Here is a 24,596-nt window from a genome sequence, read left to right as displayed (position 1 = left end):
ACAGCGTGGCTGGACGGACTCCCCTGGGCTGCCCCTCCAGCCTGGATGGAGCTTGGCCACACCGTGATTGTCCCGGCCCCAGAGGCCCAGAGCCTCCACCTGTTGTGTAGAGGGAGCTGGGAAGGTGAGATGGGCCAGGAGGGGATTCCCCTGCTGCCCACAGCAGGGACCTGTTTCCATTCCCCCTGCTTTTTGGGTCCCCTCCTTCTCCTGCTGGTCACACCCTTGGTGATCCTCGGCTTCTTGGCAGGTGTCTGCCTGGGACATTTGTCCAATGGCTGCTTCAGAGTGGCTCCAGCAGTCCCTCTTCCTCTCCTAAACCCTGACACTCCTTATCTTTCCACTTCCCCCTTCAGCTCTGCCACTGGGCTGAGCAGAGCATGCACCTGGTCCTACCTCACCCAGGTGTTATTTCTGCCAGCCCCAGTGCCAGTGCCTGGCTCCAGCACTCCCTGTAGAGTTTTCCCATTCCAACGAGGCCTTCTGGGATAGCTCATTGGATATCAAAGTAAGAGGCTCTGCAGTGGTGCTTCTAAAACATCCCAAGGCCCCTGAAGCTTTCCAGGGTCAGCACTTTTGTGTTCCAAATGCCTCCTGTGAGCACAAGAGCTCTGGGTGGTGGGTGGGAAGGGGAATGGCCGTGTCCTCCTGCAGAGGCCATGGCACTGGTGTCCCCGTGGTGCTGGCTTGGTGCTGCACAAGCAGCATTGTCCCCTCTGCACCCTTGAGGTTTTTGCCTTGTCCTCCTTCCCTTTGCCCTCCCTCACACCCGCCTGGCTCCCAGGCTGATGTTTTCCATGGTTTCCATTCCTAATGTCCTTATGCACCCTTTGGAGCTGAACTGAGTGGTGGCAGAGAGGTTCCCTTGGTGGCCCTGGGAACACAAGCTTTGTCTTCTGGTGTTCTTTGAACATCTGTGATGGAGAGGAAGAAGTACGAGCCCAAGGATGTAGAGCAGGTGAGGTCACGTACCATGTGTGCTTCCCACTCTTCCTCACCTCTCCAAATCCTTCCCTTGCACTGTACTTTCCAGGCTCTGCCCATTTACAGCCCCTTAATTCACACCCAGCATTTTCCCAGCCAGTTGAAGGGAGTAGGAAAATCTCTCCCTCCACATCGCAGTACCCTGCAGTGCACAGCTCAGCCTGGGATTCATTTCCTGGGAATCAAGAGTCTGGCAGATACTTTGAGTACAGGCAATGCCTGCACTTCTTCTTCAGCTCTTGTTCTGATGTAGGAACTGCTGAGGCTTTCCTTGGCTGCTGCTGCTTTGGTGGCTACATCCCAGGATACTTCCTTGGACCCCAATTCTTTAGTTGTTGTTTCCTTGTCATTTACTTGCCCCTATTTCCTTGGATAACACTTCCTTGGAGGCAATATTCTTGGTTTTCTCCATATTACTGCTTCCGTGACTATTTTCTCGAATTTCCTTCACACTTATTTCCTTGCCTTTATTTCCTCAGATGTTGTTTCCTTGTTGTCATTCCAGATGGAAGAAGCCTAAGAAAACGGTGTTACCTAGAGACAAGATGCTCCTTCCTGGGCCCTGCTCTGCATCCAGCACCCCACGCTCTCAGCTGCTGACTCCATGACCACTCACTGCAGAGGAGGATGCTGCTGGTGGCTGCCATGCTTAGGACACCCCAAAGTCCCCTGGGAATGGGACAGGAGGGATCCAGGAAGCCCCAGGTGTCGCAGGCAGTCACCACAGCTCAGCCTCTGGAGCCACAGCCTTCCCAGGGCCATGGCGTCCTGGGGACACCCTGCACATGTGACAGGGTCCAGGTGTGTCCAAATGTCTGTCCAGGTCTGTCCACGTCTGTGTCCAGCCGTGTCCACATGTGTGTCCAGCTGTGTGTCCCGGTGTGTCCATGTGTCCAGCTGTGTGTCCATGTGTCCAGCTGTGTGTCCAGCTGTGTGTCCAGCTGTGTGTCCAGCTGTGTGTCCAGCTGTGTCCAGCTGTGTGTCCAGCTGTGTGTCCAGCTATGTGGCCATGTATCCAGCTGTGTGTCCGTGTGTCCAGCTGTGTGTCCGTGTGTCCAGCTGTGTGTCCCGGTGTTTCCGTGTGTCCAGCCGTGTCCGGGTTCCCGCGCGCAGCCCCGCGCCGTGCCCGCGGGGCGTGGCCTGGCGCTATAGATCCCGCCCCTCCGCGCGATGACGTCATGATGGGTGGGACGTGCGCGTTCCCGGCACTTCCGGGTTTCCCGGCCGGAGCCGCGGAGCCGGTGAGCGGGGGGAGGTGGGGGGGGGGCCGGGGTTACCGGGGGCACCGGGGGCGGTGGGGCCTGACAGGAGCTGTGGGGTGAGCGCAGCCGGTGCGCTGCGGGGCTGCCAGGGGTGCGCGGGATGAGGGCCGGGCCAGCGGGGCTGCCAGGGGCTGCAGGATGAGGGCCGTGAGGTGCGGGGCTGCCAGGGGGTGCGGGATGAGGGCCGTGAGGTGCGGGGCTGCCAGGGGCTGCAGGATGAGAGCCGTGAGGTGCGGGGCTGCCAGGGGGTGCGGGATGAGGGCCGTGAGGTGCGGGGCGCAGATTGTCGGGGTTTGTGGAGGGCTGCGCGGTGCCGGGTTCAGCCGCCGTGGTCGGGGTCTGGCAGGGGGCGCAGGGCTGCCTGCGAGCGCTGCTCCCCCAGCTCCCCACGGCTGCTCAGGCCCCGATCGCTCCTCAGCCCCCCTCGCAGCCCCCAGCCCGCCCGTGGCAGGCCCCGCACGCCTGGGCTGCGCTGCCCAGCCAGCAGCCTCGGCCTCTCATTCCTCCTCTCCCTGTCCCCCCCATGGGGGCACAGCGGGTCAGATATGCCTTTCCAAGGGGCCCACTGGGGGTTGGTGTCTGGTCCTCAGTTCACCCCCACGAGAGCTGACACCCCAGATCTCTCAGCCTGTTCCTCTCACCAGCCAGAGATCCCAGCACCTGTGGGATCCTTACAGCTTTCCCTGATTTATCAGGTGTTCATTCTCAATAAATCGTGTTTTTTCACATCAAATGAGCAGTTGCAAACAGGGTCTGGGTAATTCTTGTGTATAACACAGAGATTAAAAAGCCCTTTCCTCCCTTCCTTCCTTGCAGTCACCGCTGTCCCCTGCTGAGGGATGCAAGCCACCCCCCCAGCCGGATGGCACCAGGAACATCCACGGGAAAACTCCAGCGCTGGCAATCCAAAGCAAAACAAAAACTGGGAATAGAAACCTGGGAACATCTTGCCTCGACACGCTGGGGCTTTCACAACCTGCTTGGCCTGTGCATGGTGGCTCCAGTGCTGTGGAAAACCAAGCCCAGCTCTCCCTGCGGCTCCAGCAAATTGTAGCCTGGTGCAGGAGCAGGTATTAGGCTGAAGGAAATTCCCAGTTTGGAGTGTTTGGAAGCACAGTGTCACCACCCAGCCTGGGAGCTCAGTGGCTGCTCTTCCTCCCCCAGTGCTCCTGGGCCCTGCAGGGCAGAAGCTGGACGGGTGCATCGGAGTTGACACTTCTCCAGCCACCACCAGGTTTGTCAGCTGTGACAAATAGGGACAAGGGTGGTGTGGTGGTCCTGTTCCTCACTCCATACCTGTGTTCCTGCTGTGAGAATCACAGCGCTGCTGCATCAGGCTGGGCACAGGGAAGGAGCCAAAGTCAGACCATGAGGGTCCTGTCCTAGCCCTTGCCGAGCTGTTCCCAGGGCTTTTATCCTCCAACCAGCCAATCCCCATTCCATGCCACTGGCGTTCCTGCTCCTGGGCTGTCTCTGGGCCCAGCTTGCACTCAGCTCTGGGTGGAAAGCAGGAGCTGTGTCAGAGGAGAGGACTGTCCCCACAGCAGCCCTTGGACCCTCTGTGCCATCAGAGCCCCCATGTCCCCAGGGCAGAGGGTGACTGGCACAGCACTCGTGCTTGGAAAATGACTGGCTCTGTGTCCAGGCCTTGAGTCACCCTCACGCTGCCGTCGTGGGCTGTTGTTTTCCATCCCAGAGCACAGGCAGTGACCTGCTGTTTATTTATAACTCACAGAGCGTCCCTTCTCGGGAGACTGAGGAGCCAAGCTCTGGGACAGAGGCTCTGCTCTGCTGCTATGAACCTTGATTCCAGCTGTTCCCAAAGAATCTGGCTGGTTTGCAGTTTGGGAGATCAGCAGCTCTGCCCTTGCACCGGGACTCTTCTCCTGGGTAGGTCAGACTCTGTGCCTGGGGTTGTTCCTCACCTCTCTGCCTTTCCCTGCTTCACCCAGGGAGCCCCCGGGGTGGTGACTGCTGGGAAACCTGGTGGGTTTTCTCTGCTCTAGCTGTGCTTGTCTCTGTCTTTGCACATCCATCCCATCTCTTATCTTCCAAGATCACAAAGAACAGCTGTGGCTTTCCAGGATCTGCCTGGAAGTGCTCCAGAGCCCTCTAGGTCTTTCTAGACCCAGTGTCCTGTTCCAGTTTCCCTGTGTTTCACCTAAGATTTTATTTGGTGGAATCCTTCTCAAAGCTGCTTCCTTGCACTCGTTATTCAGGAAAATTCTGTCCCACAGAAGTGGTGCCATGTGGATTTGTGGCGCTGGAATAAACTGGTTGGACTGGTCGTGGTGGGAGTGGAAAAGTCCCATGGTGAAGGTGGTGGGTTGTCTTCCTCAGCTCTCTCCTCCTGCAGCCTCTCATCTCCTTCTGGGAGAAGTGATGCTGGCAAAGGAGAGTGTTTTGGGGGGATAACTCTCACTTTGTAAAATTTAGGTGAAGTCTTTGAAAAACCTCTGCTGTCACCCTTTTCCCTGTGACCAGCTCGGGACTCCAGGGTGGTCCTGGAGCTGGAACACCTGTGCTGCCTCCATGGGCATGAGAAATGCCACCCTGTGCCCCTCCTCGAGTCTTTCACCCTCAGGTCTCACCCTCAGAGCTCCCTCATGTCTCTCACTCTTGAGTCTTCTCCCACACCTGGGTCTCCTCTCACTTTTGGATTTCCCATCCCTGTGTCTCCCACCTTCATTGTCCTGGGGGGGATGTACCTCTTGTCCTCAGGGTTTAGCAGGAGGTGGTGGGGAAAGGGGCAGAGGCTGCCCAGCCCTGAGGAGCCCTGAGGAGCTGGAGCCTCCCATGTGGGAGCAGAGATGGGGGTGGCTCCCTGCAGTCCTTGGAGCCCCTCACTTCCCCAGCCCCCCAGCAGCCCCTGAGCCAGTGGTGAACTTTCCTGTCCTCCCCCATTTCTACGTTGCAACACAGGGAGAGGAAATCTTATGACAAGCCACAGCAAAACCAGTTTCATTTTCTCTGAAATCATCTGTGAACTCTGAAAACATTGAGGATCTGTCCTGGGTTTGGCCCCAAGGAGTTTTTGCCCTACTGCTCTCAGCAGGGCCAGCTGTTGTGGTACCTGCACAGAATGCTCTGGGTCTGGGATATTCTAGATCTGGAATGTCTGGATTTGGGCTGCTCCAGGCTTGAGTTACTCTGGGTTTGGGCCACTGCAGATTTGGGCCACTCTGGGTTTAAGCTGCTCCTGATTTGGACAGTGCTGCCTTCAGGACTGGCTGTGGCCATGGAGGAGCTGCTTTGCAAGCCATGGCTCTGCCCAGGCCTGGCAGGACAGGGCAGGTTGATGCTGTCAGCTCTGCCCAGAGAAAGCTCTGGGGATTTTGTGTTGGAAATAAAATCTGACACATCAATGCCATTGTAATCCTGTTGTCTGCCAGAGGCAGATCCAGCCCTGTGGCAAACAGCTGGGCTCTCCCTCTCCATTTGGATGGCAAGTGATTCCAGCTTAAGGAAATAGTTTGATAGGACAAGGTGGAAGGGTTTCACACTGACAGAGGAGAGGGTTAGATAGGATATCAGGAAGAAATCCTTCCCTGGCAGGGTGGGCAGGCCCTGGCACAGGGTGCCCAGAGCAGCTGTGGCTGCCCCTGGATCCCTGGCAGTGCCCAAGGCCGGGTTGGACGGGGCTCGGAGCAGCCTGGGATAGTGGAAGGTGTCCCTGCCATGGCAGGGGTGGGGCTGGATGGGTTTTAAGGTCCCTTCCAGCCCAAACCATTCTAGAATTCTATAAATAAATTCCTTCTCCAGCCTCTCCTGTCCTTAGGAGTCACAGGGGCTGGAGCAGCCCTCAGACCCCTTTTCATGCCAGGCCCAGCTGTTCCTGGAGAGGGATCCAGCTGTGTTTGGAAAGGGATCCAGCTGTTCCTGGAGAGGGATACAGCTGTACCTGCTGAGGGATCCAGCTGTGTTTGGAGAGGGATACAGCTGTGCCTGCTGAGGGATCCAGCTGTGTTTGCAGAGGGATCCAGCTGTGCCATGGGTATCCTGCTGACACCATGTGTTCTGCTCAGAGGCTCCAGGCACAGCTGGGTTTCACAGACAACCCCAAGGGAGGAGCAGGGCAGGAAGCCAAGAGTCAGAAGTCAAAGGTCCCTTGTTGTCCCTGCAGTGGCAGCTGACCTGGCCAGGCAGCCCAGACTGTTCAGGTCTTTGCAGGGTTTTCCATATCAGGAGGACACTGGTTTTTTTCTCTGTCTCCCTCCAAAGCTGCAGAGCAGCCCTGGCACCCTCCAGCATGGGGAGATGCTGAGGTTCATCTGCCTCATGGAGAACCCGAAGCCTTCCAGTACCTAGAGGGGCATTTAAAAAATGTGGAGAGGGACTTTACATGGGCAGACAGTGACAGGACAAGGGAGAATGTATTTAAACTAGAAATGGAGATTCAGACTGGATATTGGCAAGGAATTCTTCCTGTGAGGGTGGAGAGGCCCTGGCATAGGTGCCCAGAGCAGCAGGGGCTGCCCCTGGATCCCTGGCAGTGCCCAAGGCCAGGTTGGATGGGGCTTGAAGCAATTTGGGACAGTGAAAGGTGTCCCTGCCCATGGCAGGGGGTGAAACTGGGTGGTCTTTAAGGTTTCTTCCCATCCCAAACCATCCTAGCATTCCAAGATTCTTTCCCATCTCCCCAGACAGCTCTGTGCTGATAGGGTCTGTCCCAGCTGGAGCAGTGTCACTCCTCTGGCATGTGACAGAGCTGAACTGCTGTCACCTCTCCCCAGGCTCTGTTGGGGGTGACACCCCTTGTCCAGGCCACCTAATGCCACTCCCACTTGGATTTTGGGTGCCTTTTCCAGGCTTAGGCATTCCAGGGGACACAGGGACAAGGGGAGCAGTCCCTGGTGTACCTGTGGCACTGCTGGCCACACCTGCCTGAGGCCCTCACTGGGGTTCATTCCTCCCTCCTGGTCTCCTGGCCATGCTCTATTTTGCCTGAAACTCTCCTGGTGCCTGGGAAGTGTCCCCAGGCATTGTCCCTGGAGTCACAGCACCTTTCCATGTCAGTCACTCCCAGCTCAGGTCCCACAGTGTCCTGGCCATGAGCACCTGCAGAATGCCTCAGGGCAGGATCCATCCCTTGTGGGTGGCACCAGGAGCCCTTCCCCTGGCAGCTGAGTGGGGTGGAACCCCTGGGTGCTCAGCCGTGCCCTCCTTGTCCCACAGGTGACATGTGAAGGCAGCGTGGGGAGCAGCAGCAGCAGAGATGCATTCCAGCCACCCCGAGGACCCCAAGGAAGCCATCCAGGTGAGCCAGAGCCCTCAGTGCTCCCCAGCCAGCTCCCAGTGCAGCTCCAGGCACTGCTGGGGACAGGTAGGACTTGTGGGTGCTGCCAGCTGGGATTAGGATGGTTTATACTGGGATTGGAAACAGATCCTTGATGATTTGTCTGAGTTGGGGGATTAAAGGAAATAAGGGCTTAAATCACCTTGGCCTTTGTAAGACCTCATGTGGGGCAGGGAAGGTGCTCAGCTCTGGTACCTAGATGAAGGAATGTTGGCCCCCCCCAGTTTGGGGTCTCTTCACCCAACTTTGGGAGTCTAAACACATTCAGCAAGCAAAGTCCAACATCAACAGTTAAACCCAAGTGTTTTATTCCTCCCATGGATGAATCCATGCGTGACTGATAAAATCATCTGCACTCTATTCTTCTCAGCCCTCAGTGCTCCTTCCATGGAGCAGCAGACCTGGGGGGCAGCTGAAGAAGCTGGAAAACAGCACCCCAAATAAGGGACACATTCCCCTGGCTGATGTCCTTGAGCTACACCTGCTGGGAATCTTATTTAGATGCTGAAAAAAATATCCCAGGCTGGAAATTTAATATGGGTTTGTGCAAGCCAACCCAGGCTGGAGTTAAAATGTGCAGAGCCCTGCTCAGGGAACATTCAGCCTTTGCTGGGAATGCTGTGTGGTGCTGAAACATGGATTGTTTGGTTGGAATTTGAGGAGGAATTTGTGGTGTTTTCCAAGTGTCTGCTGGGAAACACAACCTTGATTTAAAATAAAGATAAAATAACAATTGGTTGACATATCCAGGCTCAGTTGCTTTAGGAAAAATATTTTCCACTGGCATGAAATTGCTAAATTCACCAAACTGGCTGCTTTTGACTGGTGGAAGAGGAAGTAAAGCTGCTGGAAGGCAAAATTCCCACATCCCAGAATCCACTGAGTCTCTCTGAGGGCAGCAGCTGAACCCCAATGTTCTCCAAACCCCGGTGTTTTGGGGCCCGTCCCCTGGGTGTTTACCCAGCACAGCCACTGAGGTCGATGGCTTTGATTTCTGCTGGCAGCCCCGTGTCACATGTCACATGCTGCTTGGGCTGACCTGCACGAGCTCAGGGGATCCATTCCCTCCTCTGAGTTTCTCCTTTCTCACCCACACTTAATCCTCGTGTTTCCCCCGAGAGACTGCCTGGAAAGAACCAATTCCTTTTTCCCCGTCCCCTTAAGCCAGTTCCTGTCTGCAGAGGAAGCACCACACACTCTAAAGGCAGCCCCAGTTCTGAAACACCAGCCAAAATTGCATAAATTATTATTTTTATAACAAAATAAGCCAGATGACAGGAGTGTGAGTCCCCAGCTTGACCGGTTCAGCTGCTGCAAAGAGTGAGGACCAGGCAGGAGTCGTGTGGTGCTTCACTGTGGATAAGCCCTACTGTTTTTTGAGCTCTTACACATTAAATCCTTCTTAATAGTTTTACTTTTATAATCCAAGCCTGCTCCTCCTGTCTTGCAGCTGATCAAGAAGCAGCTGGTGAGTGCCATCAAGGCTCTGCAGAAGCAGTACGTGAGCTCGGACGCCGTGGTCACCAGCGATGACAGCAATGCCAACACGCTCTGCAGTGCCCTGGAAGCTGTGTTTGTGCATGGCCTGAAGGCAAAGCACATCAAGGCAGAGAGTGGGGGGAAAGGGAAGAAATCAGGGGGTCGAGGCCCCCTTCCCCAGCCAGTTTTTTGGGGCCTGCTGAAGAGCATCACACATCGGTGAGCAGGGATTCACGGGCTCAGGTTTATCCCTTCTTTTGGTGCTGTCAGATTCAGAGAATGAGGATGATGGCTCGATGTACAGATATATCTCTCCCCATCTGTGTGCTCAGTCCCCTCAGCTGCAGGGAAGCATGCTCTCACAGGGCTTTGGGGGGCTGCCCAGGACCCTGGGAGATGGAAGTAGCAGTGAAACCCCTGCGGTGCCAAGAGGGGCTCAGCCCCAACATCCCTGCTCAGTGTGTGCTGGGGGTGAGCTGATGTCCCCAAAAAGTTGAGGATTGAAACTGAAGGCACATCCCTTTCTTATTTATTCCTGGGTGCCAGGCTGGATTTCTGGGCCCAGTGGCCACACTGGTGTCCAGCAGTGGCTGCTCATGCACAACACAGGGATCTGGGCTCTCTCCTGGCCTGGATCTGCTGGAAATGGTTGGCCCTGTTTCCCCATGTCCCAGCCAGCCTTTAAGGAGGTCTCTCCTGAGTGATCACTGTTTACTGGGTTTTTCTAGCCACTCCCTAAGTCAAGTTCACACACAGTAAATAACAGCCCACACACAAATTGTTCTGAAAGACTCATCCAGTTCCATCACCAGCTCCTGAATTATGAAAGAGTGGATGAAAATAACTCTTTCACATGCTAGGGGGGATATTTTTGTGCCCTTTGAAGGTTTTTTCTTCTGTCTTGAGAGACAAATTAGGAAAGAAGTCTTACAAAACCTTTGTTCTGGTTTTTGAGGTGTGTGAGTGAGCTGGGAGCAGGGAGGATCAGGGAGCGTGGTGTCGCTGTTGGATTTTAGGGAAGAGCAGCTGAATTCAGGAGTTTGGGACTACTTGAGCTCAGCCCTAGTCAGGTTGTTTTTTTGGGGCTGCCACAACACTTTTCACTGTGTTTTGATTGCTTTTAAATTTGAAGTGAGAATTTAGACACATGGTTGTCACCAAGGAAGGATCCAGCCAGTATAAACCCCACAAATACACAAGGACAGCAGGAATTCTCTGCATCACTTAGTGCAAGCAATGTGTGGGAGATGTCTCCAATCAGAGAGGATGGTCAGCCAGAGGCAGTGCAGGGCTGCCTGGGGTCCTTACCAGCATATTTAGTTTGGACCATTCAGGAGCCGTCTCCCTCCATGGAAAACCACACTTTCCATGAAGGAGAGAGATTTCCCACAGCTTGTTTTATCCCAGCTCCTGCACTCCTGTAGCAGAGCAGGTTGGGCAGTGTCTGATGAAGGCTCTGGCCCTCCAGCACCCCACAATAGACCAAAACAGAACCACTCACTCCTGCTCTGTTCCTTTCCCTCTTTTGCCAGGAATATTGTCTCGGAGCTGGAGCAGCTGATGTTTATCAACACGGACGTGGGGCGCTGCCGGGCCTGGCTGCGGCTGGCGCTGAACGACGGCCTCATGGAGTGTTACCTGAAGCTGCTGCTGCGGGACCGTGCCCGCCTGCACGACTACTACCAAGCCCCAGCCCTGCTCCTGGATGCTGAGGAGTGCGAGTTCCTCCTCTGCTACTTGCAGGGTTTATCCTCCTTAACCTTCGAGCTCTCCTACAAGTCAGCAGTTCTGAACGAGTGGACCATCACCCCGCTGTCCCTGTCGGGTCTGTGTCCCGTGTCCGAGCTGCTGGAGCCCCTCACATCCTCTGAACCCCGCAGGAAAGCATCGCTGGGCTCCATCTCCCAGTCCTCAGGGTCGGATGAGATCGAGATCCAAGCCCCTGTGCTGCCCATCAGCAAAGCCAGCAGCAAGATCAAGCTCACATCATCCTCTCTGAGCCTGAACACCACGAGCTCATCGCAGCTCTCGTCCAGCCTGGGCTCCGACAGCCTCCCCCCGGCGCCGTGCGCCCGCAGCCCCGAGCGCGCCGAGGAGCCGCTGTCCTGCGACTCCGACCTGGGCACGGCCACCGCCGAGGACTTGGACAGGTCCCTGCAGGAGTGAGTCTCTCCCCACATCTCTCCAAAGGGATCTTTGACCCTCTCTCTGGGCTTTAATTGTTTTCTCTGTCTAGGCAGGAAGCCTTTCTCCCTGTTTGCCTTTAACAAGCTCTTTTCCCCTTCTGGAAGTAGCTTTTGTTCTTTGCACGATCAGCACGGCTTGTTGAGACTCTGCTGCCAGTGCAGATGAGCTCATAGCCACTGAAGTGTGTGTGTGTCCTCTTTAGCAGGGCAGAAACGTCAGAAAAATGCTGCTCCCTGGTTTCAGGAATGTCACATCTTCCTGGAGTACGCTGGGGGATGCTCCAGGGCTTTCCACAGGGGGAAAGAAATTAATTTGGTCACAGGGAAGGGTTGTAATTTGCAGCTTTGGCAAATCACTCAGAGAGGGAGGTTGTTGGTTTGTCATCCTTGTGATTTATCCCTGCCAAGCACCCAGAACAAAGATTTCCAGGGTTATATAAGCTCTGAGTAATCTGTAAATATTTTGCCTGTCACCTTTAGAGTGTGACTCTGAGGGAGGCGAGCCTTGGGGTGATGCCTCTTCCCAGTCTCCAGGAAGAGTTGGAGCTGCAGACTCTGCTTCCCCATCTATAACATCATCATTCCCTACTTCCAGATTTTGCATCTTCCAGTGATCCTGGAAGAGCCTGCCTTGATTGGATTAAACTCGTGATGGAGACACTCCTTTGAGTTTTAATCTTGGGCTGGTTTAATTCTGGGGCTGGCAGCAGAGTGGGACCACGGGAACAGCCAATCCTCTGGCCAGGCTCCACTGTTAATTGCTCATTAATGAAAACAATTGGAATTTGGCATATGGTCCAAGGCTGGAATCGTATCCAGGAGCTGTACATGGGGCTGGGGCTGTGGGGAGCACTCAGTGCTGTCCCTCCATCCACCAAATTAAACCAAATTGATGGATGTAATTGGGAAATGCTCCCTTCACAGGCTCCATGCCATGGGGCTGGTGCTGCTCTATGGGGCACAAATCTCACATTTTTCTGTTGGCATCACTGGGATTTTCCAGCCACACCGTGCTGCCATCCCACAGAGGCCAGCAGTGACGCTGAACCCTTTTTGCATGGTTACAACTTGCAATAATGGGGTGGGGGTTTATAGCTTTTGTTTTTGAGCTGCTTTCAAACCAATCACTTTTCCATTTCCAGGGTGCTGTCCGAGTTCAGCAAGGCCAGGCCCAGCCCCGACGGCCCAGAGGGACGGCTGCTCCCCAGCGTGCTGGGCTGCTCCCCCCAGCCACCCCCAGGCCCCCCAGCACCATCCAACAGAGCACAGCAGGAGCCTCCCCCCAGCAGGGACACCTTTGCTGGGACAGCAGCCCCTGGGCATGGGGACAGAGATGGCAGCAGCACCTCCAGAGCTCCCGCCCCTCGGGAGGGTCTGGGCAGAGCCAGCAGCAGTGGCAGCGAGGGGAGCCAGGCTGTGCGCAGCCCCACGGCCCAGCAGCTGCTCTCTCCCCTGCCTGGGTGCCCGGTACGTGCTGCAGCTCCCTCCCTTCCCACCTCCTTGGGTTTGTATCCTGTGGTAAAGGGAAAAAAACTGGGGACAGCACCAATTTCTCGGATCAGGAAATCCCAGAATGGTTTGGGTTGGAAGGGAATTAAAGTTCATCCAGTTCCACCCCTGCCATGGGCAGGGACACCTTCTGCTAGACCAGGTTGCTCCAAGCCCCGTCCAGCCTGGCCTTGGACACTTCAAAATCCACTTCCAACCCACTTTGGATTTCTCCAAACTCCCATCTTTCATGCTGCTCCCACTTGGTTATCAGTGATGATTCCCACCCCGTGGAGCTGTGGCCGTGCAGCTGCCTCAGGAGAAACTGGATCAAAGTCTGTGTTCCCTAATGAAAGAGGCACCAAAGCTTTTGAAGCCCTGCCTAGCCTGTCAGTAATCCCTCTCCAGGAGCAGCTGCTGCAGGAAGTTTTGGTTTTGTTAGGGATATCTGGAGAGGGGTGAGCTCTTGCACAAATCTGGCTGTGGGCTGTGTGCAAGCGATAAAACAGCCCCAGAGTCAAGGTTCTCATGGGGACTTTTCTTCATTTCTGGGCCACGTAAGAGGAGGGAAGAGGGTTGACTGGACAGGAAACAAACTGGTTTCCCAGTGGGAAAATCCTGCTGCATTACATCTGTTCCCAGAGTGGGATGGCATTCCCGGGTGTTGGTCCTGAGCAGCAGCGGATTTCCCCTGCTGCCATCGGGAGCTGATCTACATCCACTGGCCCCTGCTTGTAGGAAACCCTTTGAACAGCCCTGTCCTAATTCCTCACTGACTGTTCCGTCCCGGTTCCCATTGTTTCCATGCTGGTTCCCATCCTTTCCATGCTGCTGAGGGTAGGATGTACCTCACACCCCCCAGACCATTTCTCCTTTTGCTCTCTGCTCCTCTCGGTTCCCTCCCGCTTATCCCGTTTCCGCTGCTTCCTCGTGGCCCAGAGCCAGTTTGACCTAATCTATGTATAACATACTGTGTCAACAGGAAATTCCCCCTGCTCTCCATGACTCATGGAGCAACCTGCATTCCTGCCCCAGGAGTAATCCAGGAGCTACCACCCGTGATCCTCCCCAAAGGGTGGTGACAGCTCTTCTGCTGTCACTTTGGTTGTTATTCAAAATAAAAGGCTCTTGGGAGGCTGCAGAGGGGAGTTGAAAGGGCATTCCTGTTGGGATGCAGCCCAGGAAGGGTCTAGGAATGCTGCTCCCTTGTGCCAAGGCACTGAGCTGGGTTGTTTTTTCCTCCTGGTGTTTGCTCAGGGGCCTTGTCCCAGAACCTTGCTCCTTTCAGGAGGAATTTCTTCACTGAAAGGGTAGTCAGGCATTGGAAGGGGCTGCCCAGGGAAGTGGTGGAGTCCCCATCCCTGGAGGTGTCCAAGAAGTGCCTGGACATGGCACCCAGTGCCCTGGTCTGGCTGCCACAGTGATGATTGGGCACAGGTGGGACTCAAAGGACTTTTCTCCCTTAATGATTCTGGGATTCTTGTAGCCAGAAAAGCTCCTGGAGAATCTACAGCCTTATTTTTTTCAGCTCATGGACCTCATCCTCTCCTGGCACATGCAGACAGAGGCTTCTTCTGCTTTCCCTGCCTTATTTTTCCCCTGCACAGCCCAGGCCCCTGTAGCATCCTCTTGTGAGCAATAGGTCTCTGTTTCATCCTGGACATTTCTGTGCCTCTCCCCATCTCTGTTCTTCCTGGTGCTGCTGCTCCAGCTCATGCCCTTCCATAGCAGGGCTGGAATTTCACCCCCATCAGTAAAACGCCATGGACCTGTGGTCACTGCAGGGAATGTGCTCTCCTTCCACAGCGATTTTAGGGAGAGAGAACTGAATGATTTTGGACTTCATTATCCCACCAGAATACAATCCCAGTATTTTCCAGCTGTTGACACAGTTCCATGGATCATTCTCTGACTGGAGGGAGCAGGGGAACCATCCACCTGGGAATGTCTAGCAGAAAATCAGACAGTCATGGAATGGTTTGGGGAGGAAGGGACCTTAAAACTCATCTCATTCCCAACCTCCTGCCATGAGCAGGGACACCTTCTATTAAATCCACACATCAGTGTCTGGGATTCGGGCTGTGCAGGAGCAGACCCTGGGTTGCTGTGGATGTGTCTGAGGAGGGGTTGCTGTGGATGTGTGTGTTAGAGGGGCACAGGGTGTTGGATGAGCTTAATAATTCATATTATTTCCATTTTGAACAGAAGAGCTGGATCTCAGAAGATGATTTCTACAGACCTCCCCCAGGAGAGAACAGCAGGAGCACAGCTGACACCAACGGCTTTGGGCCAGAGGGGGACAGCGAGGGGCCAGCCCCGGGGCTCATCAGTGCTCTGGACTTGGAGAGGCTCTCAGTGCCATCCTCAGACACTGGGAAGCCCAAAATGTCCCCAGAGAGGGAGCAGAAGGGCTTCAGCGTGGTGCACCGCAGGCAGATGGGTACGTGCCCCCTCCTGCTGCCCTCGGGGGCTGCTCCAGGTGGGGATGGGCTGGCTGGGGAGGTGGGAGCTGATGGCAGCGCTGGGAGCTGCAGGAGGCAGTGGAGCAGCTTCCCAAGGCATTGCTGAGCCCAGGGAAGCTCTGATGGGTGGGGGAAAGTCTGTCCACTCTGTAGGACACCTTTCCTTTATCCCACTTGTTCCCAGCCTCAAAACCCAAATGCAGAGGACAGAAACCCAAGTGTGGGTGGACAGTGATGGAGACCAAGGTCCCGTCCGCTCCTGCCCCAGCCCACCATGTACCAGCACCGGCTCTCACCCCTGCCACACCTCTGGGTGCTTCCTTTGAGCCCCTTTTGGCTTTCCTCTCCCCACTATCTTCCCCTCTGTCACTCAAACTGAGCCCTCTCTTGCCCCAGGTCTTTCCAACCCTTTCCGCGGGCTGCTGAAGCTGGGCAGCCTGGAGCGCCGCGGCGCCATGGGCATTTGGAAGGAGTTCTCCTGCGAGCTGTCCCCGCTGGAGCTGCGCCTCTTCCAGGACCACGAGGAGAGGATCTGCGTGGAGACCTTCTCCCTGCTGCGCTGTGAGTCCCTGGCTCTGAGCCAGGATGGCCGTTTTGAGCTGGTGTTCCTGGGCAAAAAGCTCTTCCTCAGAGCCCCCTCCCAGGACGAGGCCGAGGACTGGCTGGACAGGATCCGCGAGGCGCTGCGCAAGTGCCGGCCACAGCTGGAGGAGGAGGACTGGGAGACTCTGGAGTGTTCCGAGGATGGAGGTGAAGCCCAGCCTGTCCAGGGAGATTCCAGTGCTCTCCAGCACAGTGATGTGCCTGGGAGCAGCTTGGACTGGAGTGCAGCTCCAGAAGCAGAGCTGGATGCCATCAAAGAGACTGTTCTGTACATGGACGTGGACAAAACCTGGGTCCCGTTCATTTTTTCCCTGTCTCTAGAAACTCTGAAGTGCTTTAAAATCAGAAACAGTGACAAAATTTTAAGCAACAGTTATGGCATAGAGACCATCCAGGACATCCTTCCAGACACCAGCCTGGGGGGACCCTCCTTCTTCAAGGTGATCACCTCCAAGGCTGTGCTGAAGCTGCAGGCTGAGAGCGCGGAGGAGGCGGCCTCGTGGCGGGAGCTGGTCCGAGAGGTGCTCATGTCCTACCTGGAGGGTGCTGAGGAGGCACTGACCCTGGGGGGCAGCTTGGATGGGCACTCCCAGGTGGTCCTGAAGAACATTGTGAAGGAAAATGGCTTCTTGCTGCAGTACCTGGTGGCCATCCCCATGGAGAAGGGCCTGGACGCGCAGAGCTTCATCTGTGCAGGTACAAATCATGGAATGGTTTGGGTTGGAAGCACCCTAAAGCCCCCCCAGTCCCACCCCCTGCCATGGACAGGCACCTTCCACTGTCACAGGGTGCTCCAAACTCTGTCCAAGCTGGTCTTGGGCACCCCCTGGGATGGGGCAGCTGCAGCTTCTCTGTTTTCCCAGTAACCCAGCAGCACAAGATCTCCTTGGTGGGGCTTCATGTCCCCATGATTTCTACAGACCTCCCAGTAGACATTTCTACTATGTCCCAGTCAGGGGCACCTTTGGTGTCCTGAGGGCACAGGGTGAGCCCCCCATACTGAGCCCCCATCCCACCCCAGCCCAGTCCAACTGGGGTGTTACTGGGCTCCCATTTTAGATGCTTTTGGCACAGACAGTGGGAAACTGGGGTTGAAGCAACCTTAGATCAGGAAGCTCAGGACTCTCTTCCTGGGCATTTTGAGGCCCCAGCCTGTGGGGAAGGTGCAATCTGGAGCAGTTTTTCCAGTAAGGCAGCACGGGAGCAGGGATTGCCATGGGTGTGACAGGCTGATTTTGCAAAACAATCATTTACCCTTCACCTGACGCCTCTCAGCACACAGGGAGATTCTGGTGGCACCTTCACTGACCTCCACAGGAGCTGTAATTTGCTCTTTACCTTGCTAAGTTAATTAAATTTCAGATTTCTCTCCTGCTTCAATTACATTTCTTATACCCTCCAGCAGGTTGGGATTTTTCTTTTAATCTGTCTCCTTTTTATTATATATTTTTTTTCTGGTCTATTTGGTCTCTGCCTTCCCTTCCAAGCTCTGTCCTGTATCTTCCACCTCCCCACAGCTGGAAGCCACAAGCCAAAAAGACAAATTCCCAGTTTTTCTGTGTAGGTTTTCTTTAGGGATCTGCCTGCCCTGCTTTCACCCCCTCCCAGCCTGACACCTGATGTGTTCCCTTCCATCTCAGAGTAATCAGCAATAAAGGCTGGTTTTTCTTATTAATTCAGAAAGCAACACTTGATCTCCATGAATATTTTGGAGAGATGAGCTCCAGCTATTCCAGAGTGCCATGGATGGGGGTGGGGAAGCCAAGATGGGTTCCCAACTTCTGTAATTAAGGTGGGTTTGGGTTAATCCAATTCAAAACCTCATCCATTGCAGATGAGGTTTTGGTACCTTGTGACATCAGTAGAAAAGAAAAAGGCTTAGTGAAGGCAAAACAGTGCAAAGGTACTGGTGGAGGTGATGGAACAGCCAGTGGGATTTAGGTTCTTCCCTAAACCACTGAGATGTTGCCAGAATTCACTTTTCCTAAAAAAAAAAAAAAACCAAACAGTTGAACCACCTGATGGATAAAAGTGGGTTCACAGATAGTTCAGCCTCCTTTTTATAGAGAAAAAGTTGAACCATCATAGGCTTAAATCCATGAGGAGGGGGCTGGAGGCCTCGCACTGAACATGCTACAGGTGCTTTAGTTGGTCTCTGCCCTTTCCCAAAACTTCATTGCTCAATTCCACGCTGCCCAAAGTTCCCCCCCATGTGGCAGTGGTGGCAGAGCTGTGGGCAGCAGTCCCCTGTCACCCCCTGCTCCCGCAGGCTGCTCCCGCCAGATCGGCTTCTCCTTCGCCAGGCCCAAGCTCTGCGCCTTCTCAGGGCTCTACTACTGCGACAGCTGCCACAGGGACGAGGAGAGCATCATCCCCTCGCGCCTCATCCACAACTGGGACCTCACCAAACGGGGGGTGAGTGCAGCATCTGCTTCCCAAAGGTCCATCTGGGCATTCCCTGCATGGGCAGTGCCCAGCCCAAACCTCCCTCCGAGCTCTGGGGCTGCTCTGTGCTCCGTGTTCAGCTGTGCCCTCTCTCTGTGCCCCAGGTGTGCAAGCAGGCCCTGAAGTTTCTGACCCAGATCCGAAACCAGCCTCTGATCGACCTGAGGCTGGTCAATGAGAGCCTCTACGAGCACGTGGAGAGGATGGGGCGGATCCTGCGCAGCCGGGAGCAGCTGAAGCTCCTGGGGGATTATCTCATCATGTGCCGCAGCGGCGCCCTGAAGGAGCTCAGCAAACGGTGAGCTCCCTCCCGGGGTGGCATTCCCCTCTCCTGGTCCCCCTCCTCACTCACCATGGCAGCAGGGAGCTGTGCTGCCAAGGCTCAGTCTGGTTTTACCTCCATGTCATCTGCTCTAAGGAGTTATCCATCTGTTGGCTGGGTCAGCACAATGAGCTGGGACTCAGGAAACACCTTCCTGGCTGAGGAGCTTCTGGCTGGACAGGAAACACCTGGCAAAATAGATGAGATATTTATTTTCTTTTTTCCCCCGCTTTGAAATGCTCTCACATGATTTCCAGTGGCAGGATTTGGGATGTGAAAATGGGCTCTGCAGTGATTCACTTCAAAAGGCTGCTTCATCCAGCTTGCTCCTTGCTCCAAAGCTCTTGGAGGTGTGGTGGAGACCATCTACCCCCTTCCTCTTTGTGCTTCTTTGCAGGCTTGATCACAGGCATTACCTCCTGGAGTGTCCCCACAAATACAGCGTGGCTGATCTGAGACAGGTGAGAGCTGTGTATGGTCATGGAATCACAGAATGCTTTGGGTTGGAAGGGACCTTAAAGACTACCTAGACCCACCCCCTGCCATCCAGTTCCACCTCCCACTAGACCAGATTGCTCCTAGCCCCCTGGCCCATCCCCACATCCCTGGTGTCTGTGGGGATGCCACATGCTGCTCCTTCAGCACGAGGCTCCCAACAGTTGGGTTTTCAGTGATCCCCAAGCCAGGAGCCCCATCCTGGCAGGCTGTGGGTGCTGCTCTCAGCAATCTGGGGTCCCACTGCATTCCAGGCTTGTGGGCTGGGGGTTGTTTTGGAGGACAGCCCTGCCTTCAGGTGGATCCCAAAGCAAACACTGACCCCTGTGTCCCCCAGATTGCTGAGGGCAGCTTCGAGAGCTTCCTGCAGTCGCTGCTGCAGTTTGCATCCCACCACGTGTACAGCTGTGACCTGTGCACCCAGCGAGGCTTCATCTGCCAGATCTGCAACAGCAGCGACATCATCTTCCCCTTCGAGTTCGACACTACCACCAGGTGAGTGAGCTGCTCAGCACCCTGCCCGTCCTGCTGCAGCCAGGGCACCCAGGGGCACAGCCTGCCTCAGGCAGGAGCCCCTGCCAGCCCCTGAGTTCTGGTCACACACCCCACTTGCAAGGCACAGGGGGAACTGGAAATGGCTCTGAGGTGGTTCTGCATCCTCGTGATGCCTGAAACCTTGTGGTTCCCATGTGGTGCCCATGTCCTCGTGGCAGCACATGTGCCCATGTCCTTGTGGGATTTGCATCTTCCTGGTGCCCATGTCCTCATGAGAGCCCTGTCTTCATGTCCCACATTCTCATGGGAGCCACATCCTCATGGTGCCCATGTCCTCATAAGAGTCCTGTCTTCATGTCCCACATTCTTGTGGGAGCCACATCTCCTTGGTGTCCATGTCCTCATGGAAGCCCTGTCTTCATGTGCCACATTCCTGTGGGAGCCACATCCTCGTGGTGCCCACGTCCTCGTGGTTCCCCCATCTTTGTGGGACTCATCCTCACATGCCCACATCTTCATGCCCGTGTCCTCATGGAACCCATCAGCTCCAGGATGCTCCAAACCAAATCTGGGCTGTCTGAGGCAGGAGCAGGCTGTCCTCACAGAACCAAGATGTCACCAAGAGAGGTGACTTTGCAGATTGAAGATGCAGCCATCAGCACCTGCTGTCAGCCTGCAAAGGCCTTGCTGGGTGCTGGGTGCTAGGGCAGCCAAGGAGCTGGAGGGAGGAGGAGGAGGAGGAAGGTTCTGCATGTCCCTCTCTTGCTCACCTGGCCAGTGCCTCTTGCACTCAGGGTGTCTGAGCCCTTGCAGGGGCTGCAGGAGGGAGGGGAAGCAGCAGTGGGACTGTCCTACATCCCTCTGCAGCCATGGAAGGAAGGATGGACACATGGACACAGATTTCATAGAATGCCAAAATGGTTTGGGTTGGAGGGACCTTGAAGCCATCCAGTGCCACCCCCTGCCATGGACAGGGACACCTTCCAAGTCCTGTCCAAGCTGCCTTGGACACTTCCAGGGGTGGGGCAGCCACAGCAGAGGTAGATGGGGAGCAGCACTGTGGGATGTGCTGGGACAGGCCGAGGATGTTCCCAGCAGGAGAGGGGTGATACTGGCTCTCACTGGGGTTGGTTTTCGCTGCCCACAGAGCTCCCATCCCTCACAGGCAGAGGGACCTGTCCTGCAGAGGGGTCAGCTGTGGGTCAGGGTGCAGCAGCTGAACAGGAGTTGGAATCAGGATGGGGATGGTGCTAGAGGGGAGCTCTTATCCCCACCACCATCAGGGTTTGCTGAAGAAGTCAAACCCTTCCAGGCCAGGAGGCTGCACCACTGGAGCTGGAGAGATCCACATCTCCATGGTTATGCCGTAGAATTGTGGAATCATTCAGCCTGGAAAAGCTCTGTAAGATCATCGTGTACAGTTCACCCAGCACTGCCAAGGCCACCACTGACCCATATCCTCAGGTGTCACATCCACAGGGCTTTGAAATCCTTGCAGGGATGGTGACTCCACTGTTTGCCTGGGCAGCCTCTGCCAGAGTTGGACAACTATTTCAGTGAAGAAATTTTCCATAATATCCAACCTAAACCTCCCCTGAGGCAACTTGAGGCCAATTTCCTCTTGTGCTGTCTTGGCCTATTTGGCATTGAGCACAATCCTGGCAGAGAGATTTCACAGGCTGCGTGGTCTCACTTTGCCTGGCACTCCCTAAAAGTGAGCAGCAACACCCAGAACCTGCAGAAACCACCACGGATGCCGGGATCCGTGGGTGCTCCGTGTGTTCAGGGCTGCGAGTATTTATTTCCGTGGAGGAGGAGCAGCGCTGCTCGCTCCCCTCCCCGCCACAGGGACAGCACTGAGCTCATTATCGAGGACAACAACATCCCCAGGGGACCGATTTTCCCTGCAAAAAGAGCAGCCGTGCTCTGGGAAGCGCTGGCACGCAGGGCTGAGCTGGCTCAAGGCCGCCCGGAGCTCTCGTGTCCCGCGGAGCCGAGCTCTGAAGTTTGTTGACGTCTTTCTTTCTCACCCTGACGGAGGAGGCTGTGCAGCAGGAAAGCGGCTGAGCCGACATCCTCGGGAGCTGAACGCGGCTTCCTGCCCCTGTGCCCGCCCCTGCCCGCCGGGTCACACCGGCCCTGCTGCAGGATGTGCCTGCAGCGCCTCAAACAATGACCCTGCCAGCGCGGGAGCCTCTCCTGCTCCGGCAGCTCGGGGGGAGCTGGAGGCAGGAGATGCTGGTTCTAGCTCAGAACCACTCTGGGTAAAACCCGGGTTCCCAAATCCCCCCGTGCCTGGGGAGCAGCTCCCACCACTGCTGATCTGGAGAGGCCACGTGGAATTTTGTTCCACCTGGGGAATGGGTATTTTCCATCCCAAATCCTGCCTGCCCGTGCTCAAGCCTTTCCCTGTCCTGAGTCCCTCAGGGTTTGCAGCTCCTCTCCAGAGCAGGATTTCGCCCCAGCTGAGATGCTGTGGTCCCTTTCCTGGCACTGCTGGGTGTTTCTCTGCCTCTCTCCCACGCATCTTTTGGGGAGTTAAGGTGTTTTGTGCTATTCACACATGGATTGTATGCCAGGTATTTGCACAGTAAAGGTAAATCTGGCTGCCCCGCTGGCATGTGGCTGAGCCACATTTTACTGTCACTGGTGAGCTGGGGATCACACCCCAAAAATTGACCTCAACCCTTGTAGCTGGGACATTTCTGGTGAATGAGCAGTGAAACCCCTGCCCAAGCTGGGGTCCTTTGCAGGGTGTCACATTCCTGCTGCTGCTGAGCCAGATTCGAGAGCTCTGACACCTCCACAGAGCCACCTGCTCCAGGGCAGCTCCCTCCTGGCTGCTTGTCCCCTCCCTGCAGCTCTGCTGTCCCCACATGCCGGTCCTGCTCTCAGGGTGGGCTCTCCCACCCCAGCCATGGCAAGCAGAGGGTCCCCAACAGCGATGCTGTCACAAGGGCTGGTGATGAGGGATCAGTGTCAGGGGTGGTGTCACGAGATTGGTGTCAGGGGATCAGTGAAACGAGGGTGGATGTCTGGGGTTTGTCACAGGGTTTGTTGTGCAGGGGGTGTTGTCACACCCTCAAACTGCGCTCGGTGCTGGGAGAGCAGGGCACAAACCTCAGCTCAAACCTCACTCCCGTCTCTCTGACACATTGGCAGCGCCCACCACGCTCCTTCCGGCCCAGCACCCAGCTGCTGGGGAGGATGAGGAGCTGCTGGGGAGGATGGGGAGCTGCTGGGGTGGATGAGGAGCTGCTGGGGTGGATGGGGAGCTGCTGGGGTGGATGAGGAGCTGCTGGGAAGGATGGGGAGCTGCTGGCGTGGATGGGGAGCTGTGGGGGGGATGAGGAGCTGCTGGGTGGATGAAGAGCTGCTGGGAAGGATGGGGAGTTGGTGGCGTGGATGGGGAGCTCTGGGGAGGATGAGGAGCTGCTGGGGTGGAGATGAGGAGCTGCTGGGGTGGATGAAGAGCTGCTGGGGTGGAGATGAGGAGCTGCTGGGGTGGATGAAGAGCTGCTGGGTGGATGAGGAGCTGCTGGCGTGGATTGGGAGCTCTGGGGAGGATGAGGAGCTGTGGGGGGGATGAGGAGCCTCTGGGGAGGATGAAGAGCTGCTGGGGAGGATGAGGAGCTGCTGGGGTGGATGAGGGGCTGCTGGGGAGGATGAAGAGCTGCTGTTGTGGATGAAGAGCTGCTGGGGAGGATGTTGCACTCAAGCAGCTGCTGCTCCTGCACTCGAGGCTCCTCCTGAGCCGTGGCTGGGGCTCTGCTCAGTGAGTGCTCAAAACACACCAGGACAGGGAAGTGTTCCCTGGTTCAGTGGGGGAAGTTTGCTCTTTGCTCTGACGTTCCCAACACAGCGGGTTTCGCTTTTTTCCTTCTTTTCCCAGGTGCAGTGAATGCAAAACCGTCTTCCACCGGGACTGCCACGCCCGGGCCCCGGCGTGCCCGCGCTGCGAGCGGCGGCAGCGCTATCAGCGGCAGCTGGAGGCCAGCACAGAGCCCGGCCCGGAGCCCGGCGCTTACCTCGACACTGCCCTGGGAGCGGGGACGGCGGCAGGGACCGAGCAGAGCCCCCCTGCCTGAGACCCCATCCTGCGCCTGGCCCTGCCCTGGGGACAGGGACAGTGTGGGGTGGGTGCTCCTGCCCTGCGGAGGGACCCTCTGCCCACCCAGGGCTAAAGAAGGGCTGGACAAATCCATCCCCCTTCGGACTAACCGGGTGCTGTCCTGTCACCCTCCTGGTGCCAATGTCCCCTCCCTGTGGAACCCAGCGGCTCCTCAGGGTGTCAGCCCAGAATTCCAGTCAAGGGTGTGGAGAACTGACATTGATCAAAGCTCTAGTTTTTTAGGATACTGAAAACTGGTATTTTTTTACATGGGGGTTTTGCACATCTGGGCTGCTCTGGGTGGTGGATCCACGCAGGGAGGGGACAAAGTGACACTTGTGCCTTTAGGGACCTGCCTGCCCCAGGGGGACCGTGGGTGCCCCGAGGATCTCCCACTCAGACAGCCCAGCCAGGGCCGTGGCCTCTGGGGAGAGCTGGGCCGCTCCTCCCGGCCTGCTGCTGCTCATCCTCGGGAGAAATTTTATTTTCCTTTAACCCCTCCCCACAAAAAGATAATTAAAGTCTATTTAACAACAAGTGAAACCATTTCTGAGTTTGCTTCTCCACAGTGGGACCTCATCACAGTTTGAATCTGAAACGGTGTCCATGGGAAGAGGATTGGGAATGGGGATGCTGCCAATCCTCCATCCTCCCTGCCCATCCCCCATCCTTCTTGCCCATCCTCCAGAGTTTCACTTGGACAAGCGGTTGGGGGTCCCTTCCCCATTTTCCTTTCCAGCTGCTCCCCACTAGTGTCAGCTTCTCCCATTGTTGTTTTCCCCACCACTCCTGTGCTTGGAGGACTTGGGATGTGCCCACCTACAGCAGAACTCTCTGGGGTGCACGGGGACAAAATCCAGGGCAGGGCGGCTCCCACGGGACCCCCCTAATGGGGTCCCCATCCCACTGCCCAGGGAGGCCGTGCCGGATCCGGCAGCAGCGGGGCTGGGCCCTTCCTGCGGCAGGAA

At 56.0% G+C, this 24,596-nt stretch overlaps 1 protein-coding gene across 5 annotated transcripts; it reads left to right on the top strand.

Annotated features, from left to right (window-relative positions):
- Window positions 1–2,152: 2,152 nt before the first annotated feature.
- Window positions 2,153–24,144, top strand: PLEKHM1 (pleckstrin homology and RUN domain containing M1). Of its 5 annotated transcripts, XM_054281631.1 has the most exons (15): window positions 2,153–2,225; window positions 3,063–3,316; window positions 3,411–3,480; window positions 3,982–4,136; window positions 7,422–7,503; window positions 8,993–9,240; window positions 10,554–11,183; window positions 12,350–12,674; window positions 14,901–15,135; window positions 15,554–16,456; window positions 18,030–18,175; window positions 18,310–18,503; window positions 18,925–18,988; window positions 19,360–19,517; window positions 23,410–24,144. In XM_054281631.1, the coding sequence occupies exons 5-15, from the start codon at window positions 7,462–7,464 to the stop codon at window positions 23,603–23,605; spliced, it is 3,141 nt and encodes a 1,046-aa protein (XP_054137606.1). In that variant the 5' UTR covers window positions 2,153–2,225; window positions 3,063–3,316; window positions 3,411–3,480; window positions 3,982–4,136; window positions 7,422–7,461; the 3' UTR covers window positions 23,606–24,144. The 5 variants fall into 5 exon arrangements, with proteins under 5 accessions (XP_054137606.1, XP_054137609.1, XP_054137605.1 ...); XM_054281634.1 differs by having other exon boundaries at window positions 3,063–3,480; window positions 14,904–15,135; XM_054281630.1 differs by having other exon boundaries at window positions 3,063–3,480.
- The last annotated feature ends 452 nt before the right edge of the window (window positions 24,145–24,596 follow it).

The sequence above is a fragment of the Melozone crissalis genome, unplaced genomic scaffold (genome assembly GCF_028551555.1).
Source record: "Melozone crissalis strain CALT ecotype California unplaced genomic scaffold, PUWL_Pcris_2 ptg000032l_1, whole genome shotgun sequence".
Taxonomy (NCBI): domain Eukaryota; kingdom Metazoa; phylum Chordata; class Aves; order Passeriformes; family Passerellidae; genus Melozone; species Melozone crissalis.
The sequence above is the reverse complement of the archived record's forward strand: the minus strand, read 5'-3'. Positions and strand labels throughout refer to the sequence as shown.